Genomic DNA, 11917 nt, shown 5'->3' with positions numbered 1-11917 from the left:
ATTTTCTCGTTCTTCTTGTTTCTTTCTTCCTCCAACAACTGCTGTAATCTCTCTTCTTGTTTATTTTCTCGTTCTTCTTGTTTCTTTTGCTGTTCCCGTATTGCTGCCATGAAAACTGCTAAGCTGTAGTTTGATTTGACACTTCTCGTTTCCATCTTCTTCTTTTTTTCATCCCACTTCTGACACCAATTTGTTAAGTATCTGCTTGTTTGATAATTTCCGGTATAAATTCTTTCCGAGGAACTTCAGCGATACAAGTCCCTTCTTGATTAAACCAGTTTATACTTTCTGGATACAACTTTTAGTGCACAATCACTACTTTCTAAACTTAACTACATTTATAATGCACGCTATAAATCACAATGATTCACACACTTTACTTATGGTGCCTACTGTTCACTCAATTCAATTATCTATCTGCCGCTGGCTTTCTTTGCCAGGCTTATATATACTAAAATGAGGGCATCTAGATCACACTCGAGCTGGCGGGCAAATTAATGATCCTTCGAGAAACGCCAATGCGTATGCTCCCAGCGTCGCGTGACTTCCCCTGTCGTAACAGGGTTTAAATAAACGTGGTGAGCAGAGTACAGATCGCCCATTGTGTAGCTTTGTGTTTAACTTTAACTGCAAAGAAAGAAAGATCTAGCTATAGCACGTTGAATTTGAGTATGTTTGATTGTATTATCAAACTAACATAAGCTTCTCCTAGCGGTCACTTATAGATATTAATGTTGTGAAAAATGTGAATTAGCTTGTCACATTAAGATGTCATCTCGTGGTCTAACCACTAAATAAAAAACATACCTTGATCTTAAATGTGTTAATTCAAGATATTAATTAGAATTAATTATTGCTGATTGATACTTGATATTGTTATCAATTTTGAAATGGTTTAATTTTGGGATATTGTTTTAGTTTTTTCTTGTTCTTTTCGTTCTTTTTCTTAATCCCTTTATTTATTGAAATCAATAACATTGATATTTATGTTGTATTGTTTATTAACGTTTGTATGAATTCTTGGCCAGGCACGGATTTACTGACTGTTTTCTTTAAATTTTGTTGTAAGTGATAAAATCTGTATTCCAATTATTTGAGTCCTTATAACGTCCCCACGGCTGAAAGGGCGAGCATGTTTGGTGTGACGGGGATTCGAACCCACGACCCGAAGATTGCGAGTCGAGCGCCCTAACACCTGGCCATGCCGGGCCCAAATGGCAGCTGGCAAGAGAAAATCTATTTTGTTATTGTTAATTTGTTATGTTACTTTGAATGTAATGTTTTTGACAAAGTAATGAAGACAGCATGTTGTACTCAATACTCATCTTCCTTTATTGAGTCATTAATTTTTAGCAAAAAACTTTTTAGAAATTCTGAATTTTTCTGTACAAAATACTTGTAATGTTTACTGAAAGTTTTTCAAGTTTCGTGCAGATACATAAATCGTATCGTATCGAACGATGTATCGATACAATCGAATCGCTGTATCGCCACACCTTTATAAGATACACAACAATGGGTGAAAGAGTACAGAATCCCTGAATCGCAAGATGAAAAATAAAAATATAATACGATATAACTTATAAGACCTTTATATATATTTTTTTCACCTTGCGATTTAGGGATTCCGTAAAAACGAAAGCTTATAAAAAAACACAAGGAAGAGGAACTTCCTCCTACGTTATTTCCGGCTCTGTCTTTGTTTTTTCTTTACATCCGGGAATTGTATGTGAGCCTACACCTATGCTCATGACATACTCTCAGTTATATTGTTTTGCTTTGTAAGACTTTTTTTTAAAATGTTTAATATTTTCTGTAAGTGTAATTACTACATGATGTATAGTTGAATCACTTCGAAGGACTTTTTAAGAATTCAGAACTAAAAGGTAAATAGATTTTAAGTTTTAACCAAATCTCATCGCTTATTTACGTACGTAATGGTATTTTAGTTGTACTAATTTTAGTTTACAAATTTAAGTGTAAGTGTAACTTACAAGATACACACAGAGCAAGTATATGGTAAGTTAATGAATGTACAAAAAATTTGTCGTCTTCCGAATTTCATGTCAGATGTTAAGTCGTCCGTTCATAAGTTCCATTCAGCATCATATTTCGACCTTGCTTAAAACTAAAAGTGAGGTATAATAACAGTAATACGATAAAACAGGTATGCCGATCACACCTATTCATGCTATTGTATCTAACACTAACAAGTGAGAAACTTGGGAACTCACAGTTAAAAATTAGCTAGTTTATTAAGTAAGTTGGTACTTCCTTTTACTAAGAGTGACTTTACTGTAAAGTGTAAAATATTTCTTTGATTTCTCCAATTTCGTCAAATCCATTAAGTTTGATCAATCTATATATCACCAGTTTTGATATTAAATGAGTCTTCATAGTCATACACTAATAATAACATTCCACATGATCAAGTAATCAAATTAAGTAGTGATTTATTATTTCCTGATAACACTAAGGTTAATGGCTTAACTAAAAATTAACTTATGAAACTACTTGAAATTATGATCAAAGAATCTGACTTTGTGTTTAATAATAAGACATTTGAATAATTGACAGTGTAACCATGGGCTCACCACATGCTCCCATGTTACATAATTTTGTCTTTTCATGAAACTAATTGGTTACAGTCCTGTCCATCCAAATTTAAACCTTTATTTTATAAGAGATACGTTTATGACACTTTTATTGTATTCAGAGAACACAGCCATGTCAAAAAGTTTCAAGATTATTTAAATTTTAAATGCAGGAAGATCAAGTTTATAGTTGAAGAACAAAAAGAATCTGAATTGCCATTTTTTAGACCTAGAGGGCATCAACCCGATCAACTGATCGAACCAAATACTTCCACAAACCAACATTTTCTGCCCTGTACTTACTGTCATTTCAGCATCATAGTTGTCTTTGTAATCATTGTAGATAACTTTATATCAAATAGCTGGCTTTAAGGTAACAAATTTACTTGCCTTATATTTTTAAGTAGGAATAAGACAACAAACGTTTATTTTTCACAAGCTCATAAAATGTATGCCTAAGGCCTAACAAATTTAATTATTCAATCTGATGTTTTAATTTCTAATAGTTTTCCCTATCTGATTTAGTATAGGAAAAAATTGTTCACTTGCTTACACAATATGTGGAATCCAGTTTTCTAATAAATTTTAATATATGTAATATTTCTTCACAAATTATTTCCAATTTTTGTATCTGAAACACATACAAATGAAAATATGTTGGTAACTCTGAGACAGAATTGAGAAAATGTTACCCACGTAATTTCATTCTTATAAATATCGTTGACAAGTAATTCTCAAAGTTTTGTTGTCATCCCATGTTTAAAATTAAAGATTAAAAGACTTTCAAACAGCATAGTTATGATGTGTGTGTCCTAAGATGGGATGTTTGAATTCCAAAAGCACATTGGTACACTTTTTACATCATAAGATATTATTCTAATAAGCTAATTAGCATTCTTTGTAACATTAAGAAGAATAGCAGAGGTATCACATACAGTGAAGAATCTGACTCCCTAAAAACCCAACAAATATTCCTCTCCTGTTCTATTTGTGTGAAGGAATAACTCCTAGTCAGGTACAGTGGAAGAAAGGATACATTAATAACTAATACAATGCCTTAGTATTAAAACAGTATAAGGTAGCAATTCGTTCTGGCTACCTAGCATAAACCGCATTTTTGACAGTAATATTAGTAGATTTGTTGAAAACATCTGATTTGGTTAAGACTATTCAGTGTTAGTGATTAGACTTGAATGTGGTAAGCGGGCTTTAGTGTTTTCTTGGGGTATGGAAGTTTGGGTTTTGTGTTAGACGAGTGTTGTTAATATGAAAAAAAGAAAGGATTTAACTGTTGTTGTTGATAGAACTTTCAAACCCCTATGCTGTATATGTATCTTTGGTGAACAAAATAGTTCTTGGTTATAATTAGAAAATTTTAATTTAAAGTACAAGAAAATTTTTGTAGACTTTTTTAAGACTGGTGATAGATACTCTGGAGTACTGGTTTCACTTTTAGTGGCCTTCATTACGTCTAAGGACTCGGGGTGTATACAGTCAGAGAAAAAAATGCCTAAAGTCAGGGAATTTTTTTTGTCTTTTTTTTCAGCCAGTAATCACAAACAGAAATGTATTGGCTAACCACTGCATTTAGTTTATAAGCTCAAGAATTAATTTAAAGTAGTTAATGTGCTGATTTCTGTGCATATTTGCCTATATATATATGTGTGTGTGTGTTTATATAATGTGAATGGTCAGTATAAACATAGAAAAAGTCAAGTAATTTATTATTTAAAGTTATGTATACACCCTGAAGGTACATGTACACTGTATGATAGTATTGGAAATAATTTAGAGACTAGAATGATACCGTTTAAGTTATAAGTTTCAAATTGAAAGACCCTGTATATTTAGGGTAGAGAAAATAACAGACAAAATACAAAGTTTTACTAAACACAAAAGTTTGAACTGTATTTCAGAAGTTTTAGATATCACACACATAATATGTGAGATTTTTGGGACAAAGAGTAGTTTTTTTAATCATGACATGAAAATCATATTGCACTCGAACTAGTAAAGAAACAGACTCAATATTTTCACAAACAAATCTTTAGGGAAAAATACTTGATTAAAAAAATCTGATTTTTGTGTAGAAAAGACTTGGAATCATTACTAAAAGTCTACCAGATTTTGTGAAGATACATATAGCATTAAAAGTTATGGTATAAATACTTAACGTGTGCAAATGTGTATACAAACTCGTGTATTTTACACTGAGCTCGTTGTGAAAGGGTTAAGGGTAATTTGATCCATTCCTTTATTTGTGGCAATTATTCCTTCTTTCCACTAATTCTCCTTCATGATTTGATTTTCTGGATGGAAATTTGGTTTATTTTTATTCAAACTGCTCATTCATCTTTGTCTTTACCTTTTAAACCTGAAGATTTCTTTTATACTGAGTGATCCCTTGTTGGAGTTTGTTTGAAGCATTGCCCTACTTTGGACCCTACTGATTTTAGGGTTAACTATTCTCTAACTTACGAGTTTTTTTTTCCATTTTAAATACATTTGACCTTGATTTGAGCTCTGTTGAGTAAGTATTTATCTCCTCTATTTCATATGTATAAAATGGCCCAATATATTTAATAGTTATCAGTGGATCCTATTTATTTTCTAAACTCATTTCTGTAAACTAATTATGCATTGAGTTATTTGTTGGTTTAAGTTTGTTAGTTACAAGGTCTATAATGACATCAAAGCTGGGTGATTTGTAGAATTTATTAATTAATTAATCATCAAGTTCATTAATTGACTATATTCAACTAATTAATTCTTGTCTCATGAGACTTGGAATAATCAAAACTACTATTAATCAGAAACTAATTTTGATTCGTTGATTGTATTATGGAGTTGTGGCTCTAAATGGTTGAACAATTTTGTAATAATCTGAAAATCAATGATGAAATGCTAATTTTGATTAGTTGATTATTTTCATGACATTAATAGATTTAATAATAATTTCAGTTAATCAGTGCTCATTGGTAATCAGTTATTCTGAGTTAATCACCCAGCTCCAATAATATACGCGTTGCACAACAAATTTAAACAAAAGTTAATTCCACTGGAACTTCTGGGAGTCCCCCTGTGTATTCATTGAATTTTGTTGTCAGTTCTTTACAGTGAGTGTTGTAACAGTCAAAAACATCAAGTTACTCAGTATCGACCAGCAGTGAATGGTTAAAACATGTCAGTGATCTGAGGGTTAAAAGTAATCACAAACTGATCTTATCTTGAAAAATAGTAAAGATGATTTATGTATCATCAGCTTGTTGTTGTTTGTGATAAAATACATTTAGACTTCCATTCAGAAATGAAAGTGTTGGTATCGTGTAATGACATGTCGGACAAACTCAACAATGTAACATGTCGGCCAAACTCAGTAATGTAACAAGATGTTGAACAAACTCATTAATGTAACAAGATGTCAGCAAACTCAGTAATGTAACGACATGTCGGACAAACTCAGTAACGTAACAACATGTCGGACAAACTCAGTAATGTAACAACATGTTGGCCAAGCTCAGCAATATAACAACAATGTAAAGATGATTTTAATATAAAGTATTCTTAGTTTTAATCCAAAGTTTTATATTTATAAAGTTTGTGTTCAGTCCAATAATCTTACTAGTTGTGATAGAGTTTGTAAAAAATTGTTATTCTTCATTACAGCTGTTTTATCAATGATAGTGTAATAACCCCAAGAAAAAATCCAGTGGTTGATACACAGAAAGGATTCAGCTATGGCTTCAGTTGGGAGTGGCCGTAAAAGGGCTACAACTAAATTATATTCTGCAGAGAATGAGGCTCTCGATCAAATTGCTCGTGAGGTAAGTGAAATGTATCATACGTGTGTGTGTGTGTATGTATCATGGTGTTTCTAGTATTTTCTATTTGGGGGGCAGTCACAATGGAGAGAATTTAAAAAACTTAAAGACTGTATTTCAGATGATGGTGGTGGGAGTATGTGCATGTGTGGCTCCAGTGTGCCCCCACACCATCCCAGTGGACATGTCCCTGGCATGTGTGTATGTGTATACATATATATAATTTTCTTGTGCATGAAATTGCATCTATATTAAAATTCTACATCATACATACATGTGCATGTTTATAAGTCTTTAATAACCACATGATTTTAAATTCACAATGTGAAGAAATCACTTGATATGAAAATATTGAGATAAATCACAAAGAAACACTGTTGAAGAAGAAAGGTTCTTCAGAAAGCACTTGGATTGTCAGGTTTCTTATTTTGTGATTTTATTAAAAACTGACCATACTGTGTCTGTAGATTAGAGTTGAATCTAGGTTATTTTAAGTATCAATAGAATTATATCTTGTCTCAGGATCAGTCAGTCAGACATCAACAGTTGAAAATGTCAGAATTGAAGGTGTGGGCTAAATTAACTATTATTTAAGTACCATATTTTACTTCAGATCAGTAGTTTTTGGGTACTTATATATGTTGCATATATTAACAACAATATGAATGTACTTGGTTTAGTTAAAAACATAATATACACTTGTAAGGGTAATTGTATATGTTGCATATATTAACAACAATATGAATGTACTTGGTTTAGTTAAAAACTGATAATATACACTTGTAAGGGTAATTGTATATGTTGCATATATTAACAACAATATGAATTTAATTGGTTCAGTTAAGAACTGATGATATACACTTGTAAGGGTACTTATATATGTTGCATATATTAACAACAATATGAATGTAATTGGTTCAGTTAAGAACTGATAATATGCACTTGTAAGGGTAATTGTATATGTTGCATAATATATAAGTACCCTTACAAGTGTATATCATCAGTTCTTAACTGAACCAATTACATTCATATTGTTGTTAATAGTTGCATATATTAACCACAATATGAATGTAATTGGTTTAGCTAAAAACTGATAATATACACTTTTACAGGGTATTTATCCTTGTGGTGTGTATTAAGAATGACAAGAATGTACTTTCATATAATGTATACTTGTATATGATATTTATTTATCTGGCATACTTATAAAAGTGAAAAAAACTAACCTATATAGCTTGTAAACATTGAAACTTAAAATAAGAATCAGTGTGGTAAATAAAAGTTGGTTTTATAGGAAAACTAAAGAAAACCTTGTTAAACCGGGGAGCGTGTATGTTTGCTGTAAACTACAAAAGCAACATTGGAACAAAGTGTTTTTTGTACATATGTTATATCAGAGGTGTCGCCAAGGGTTCCCCCCTGAAGAAATCTAAGCAGAGTGATCAGATATTATTTTTCAACTTTTATATATAATAAACTTGTTTTATTTCATTTAATAAAAATAAATAAAACTTCTATAACCACTAGTACATTTGATTTGTTTTAATGACCATTTTATTAAAAACTTAGATCAATTTTAGCTTTCTAATTAATTGCCCCCCCCCCCAAATTTTCTGACCCCCTTGAGTGGAAAACCTGGCTATGCCACTGTGTTATATAATATTAATAATAATTTTTAAGTTGATGTTCAGTAGAGCTGGGCAATTTGATTAACTTATTTATTTGATTACCTATGAGCAGCAGTTAAATCAATTAATCAAAGTGAGTATTTCCGATTATTACAACTATTCAAGTAATCAAAATGTTGTTGTTATGTTTGTTTGTTGTTAAGCACAAATCTGTATAATTGGTAATCTGTGCTCTACCCAATTTTAGATTTGCAAGCTGTTTTTTTACTTCATATTTCTTCAGCTTTGGTGATTTAGTGGGGAAGGATCTTGGGTTTAATTCCTATTACTACCAAGCTTGTTCATCCTGACTTTGTTATGGCAAAGCCATTTAGGTTGTCTACCACTGTTACTAATTTTAAACTATTGACTAAAAGGAAGGTAACTGTCTGGTAGCACTTACTGCCAACTTTTTTTTTTCATTCCAATTTTTTTTTCCCTTCTTCAATTTCTGACTAGAGAGATAATAACAGGCTGGTTGCACCTACTGCCAACCTTTTTGTTCTTGTTTTTACTTTTATATACAATGGTTTGAGAAATACTGTAGTAATCAATTAATGGGGCCATTGATTAATCAGTTAGCAAATACCAATTAGCTCCCTCATCTATAGTTTAGATTTCTCTCTGTTTCAGTAAAAATAGTAATGGCATGTATCAAACACTATTGAAAACATTGTACACACGATAGCAGTACTATAACTTATTAGCTAATGATCATTTGAATTTCCCTCAATGACCACATCTCTAGAATCCCTCTGGATACTTTTGTTGGATAATGTATATTTAATGATTAAATACAATGTTTTATTTGCCTCCTAGCTGCAATTTACAAAGACATCACATTTGTGGCAGACAAACATTAGATTTAAAATACTGTTTTTACATGGCTATAATCTCTAATCCATAATGGACTAACTGTCAGATGTAGAAAAACAAAACAAAATACATTTGCAGCCTAAAGTAGTTATGTTTATTAGTCAAAATAATGAAACCAGATTTTAACGTAAGCTCCTATGTGATGGATCTGACTTGATAAAGGAGTAAGATTAATCAACCTGATAATCTGGGTTAAAGATCAATTATTCTCACTTGCAAGAATCAATCACTTCATATAGTGGCCAGAAGTTTCTGGCTTTTGGCCAAATGGAAAGTGTAACAACTAAAATGTTAATCTTCTGTTTAATATTTATGAGTTAATTAAAAATGTCCCTCTCAAATACTTCTAATTAAGAGGGTGATGGAGATAAATGCTGTCCTATTGGTCAAAGTCAAATTAAATATTTGTATCATTTGACAACAATGCAGCTGCTGTTTTGTATGTCTGAGCAAGATAATTCAATGCATACTTTATAAACAAACTCTGTGGAATTTTCCTTAATCCTCAAGTTATCAACTTATTATATTTTTGTCTGTTACAATAAATAGTGTAAAGGACTGACCAAAATAATTAGTTGAAGTAACTTATTTTCTATGTATAACACAGTAATAATTAGTTGAAATAACTTATTTCTGTGTATAACACAGTAATAATTTGTTGAAATAACTTATTTTCTATTCATAACACAGTAGGGATCCAATCAGTATTTAGTGAGATCAATATTGATTATACTTTAGTTAAGTTTTTGTGTGGTTTGTACATGTTTGTTATTTATTACTCTACCTAGTTTTAGTTAATGTTACAGTTTAACAGTAATTCATACTTTTAATCAGGCCACTTCTAAATATGAAAACACCTTATTTTACATGAGTAATGTTACAGTGTAACAGTAATTCATACTTTTAATCAGGCCACTTCTAAATAGGAAAACACCTTATTTTACACGGGTAATGTTACAGTGTAGCAGTAATTCATACTTTTAATCAAGCCACTTCTAAATAGGAAAACACCTTATTTTACATGAGTAATGTTACAGTGTAGCAGTAATTCATACTTTTAATCAGGCCACTTCTAAATAGGAAAACACCTTATTTTACACGAGTAATGTTACAGTGTAACAGTAATTCATACTTTTAATCAGGCCACTTCTAAATAGGAAAACACCTTATTTTACACGGGTAAATGTATACGTCTATACATCATAACTTATCATTCATTTTATCCATTCAACCCAAGCACTTGTGTAGGTAGAATCAGAGAACATTTATCACAAGTTTTCTGGTAAAAGAATATTATTTTAAGAAATATAACTTCGATATTAAACAGAATACCTGCTGGTGGTATCTTTATGGTACCTGCATGATAGAGTTTTTTTTTTGTTACCTTTGCTTTAATATCTGCTGCTGTTTTGTGTTACTATAGCTTTTGAACAGAACTGCATTACCTAACAGTAGTTAGTTAACGAGAGGCTTGTTTTGGCAGCCCTTCTGTGTGATAAAGACAAATTGAAAATCTCAACTACACAGTATCTGTTACGACAGATCGTCAGAATGATGCTGGCAGGGGATCAAGACATGTTAAGAAACTGGTTTCCAGTATGTTTGTAATTTATAAGTGTTTAAATGTTCTCTTTGTTAAAAGATAATGTGATAGGCAAAAGAAATGATTAAATAAACTTATCAGTAACTATTTTGATTGTTATAATTTTAATAAGGTATGTGTATATATATAAAGACTGCCTCACATACTGGACAAAGAAAAAGGGTCAAACTGTATTAAACTAAAACTGAAAATTATTTTGCATCAAGATTATAGTCACTTAGTCTGTGAACCTAGCTCTTTTGATCTATGTTGAGAAAATGACTTCTCAAAATGCATCAAATGTGTGTTTTTTTCTATTCACAGGTTAAATAACTTAAACGATCTAGTAAAGGTGATAGTGGTTCATCTGAAACTTTCAGTCTTCAGATTTAAACAGGTAGAAACTTAAATCTTCTGGTGAAGATATCGAGTTGCTGCAGCATAGTGTACTTAATGATTAAACTTGTATTGTTAAACAGTTTAAAATTCTCTGGTTTGGATAGCTCTCTTCTAAAGTTAATATTGTTCATGAAAATAGTGTGTTTATGGCTACAGCATGTGTACAGTGATGATTGTTCTTCCCACCATATCTCAGAACTGTCAGATTTTAAATAAAGTCTTAAATACCCTGCATGCTTTACCACAAAAGTCAAGATACAAGTAAACAAGATTGTTAAATTGGTTACTCTGGTGTGTTAGGGACAGTTACTAGAGAGGTTTTCAAAAATGTATATTTTCTTTAAACAGACATCTTCTTGGAGGGTTCAGTATACCATTACTGTGAATGATGTCACTCCAAATTGATTCTGTATTGTGTGTAGATGGCAGTGTGCACATATGATGTGACCTCCTGCTACTTGTCTGAGTTATTCCAAATTGATTCTGTGTTGTGTTTAGGTGGTAGTGTGCACATGTGATGTGACCTCCTGCTAGTTCCTTGAGTCATGTTCTGCCACTACAGGATAAAAAAGTCAACATTATACACATTGAATGAACATTTGTCCAGAAGTTGAGGGTAATACACATTGTATTCATACTCTAGGTTTTTACATAAAGCAAGTATAAAAGTATTGACTTTATAAAAAGTACGAACACTGAAAATGGGTGGTATGAACAACTTTTTTATAACACTGAAAATGGGTGGTGTGAACAACTTTTTTTATAACACTGAAAATGGGTGGTATGAACAACTTTTTTATAACACTGAAAATGGGTGGTATGAACAACTTTTTTATAATACTGAAAATGGGTGGTGTGAACAACTTTTTTATCACTGAAAATGGGTGGTGTGAACAACTTTTATAACACTGAAAATGGGTGGTGTGAACAACTTTTTTATCACTGAAAATGGGTGGTGTGAACAACTTTTATAACACT

General features: G+C 31.4%; 1 protein-coding gene across 1 annotated transcript in view; it reads left to right on the top strand.

Moving 5' to 3' along the window:
- The first annotated feature begins 1699 nt into the window (after positions 1–1699).
- The window catches only part of LOC106467180 (leucine-rich repeat flightless-interacting protein 2-like), a 60713-nt gene continuing 50495 nt past the window's right edge, over positions 1700–11917 (top strand). Inside the window, exons 1-2 of the mRNA XM_013927500.2 lie at positions 1700–1886; positions 6261–6418. Coding sequence (XP_013782954.1) covers positions 6332–6418 — 87 coding nt within the window. The 5' untranslated portion in view covers positions 1700–1886; positions 6261–6331. The remainder of the gene's footprint in view (positions 1887–6260; positions 6419–11917) is intronic.

Source organism: Limulus polyphemus, unplaced genomic scaffold (assembly GCF_000517525.1).
Source record: "Limulus polyphemus unplaced genomic scaffold, Limulus_polyphemus-2.1.2 Scaffold2517, whole genome shotgun sequence".
Taxonomy (NCBI): domain Eukaryota; kingdom Metazoa; phylum Arthropoda; class Merostomata; order Xiphosura; family Limulidae; genus Limulus; species Limulus polyphemus.
Note: the sequence above shows the minus strand (reverse complement) of the source record. Positions and strands in the feature narration are given on the sequence as shown.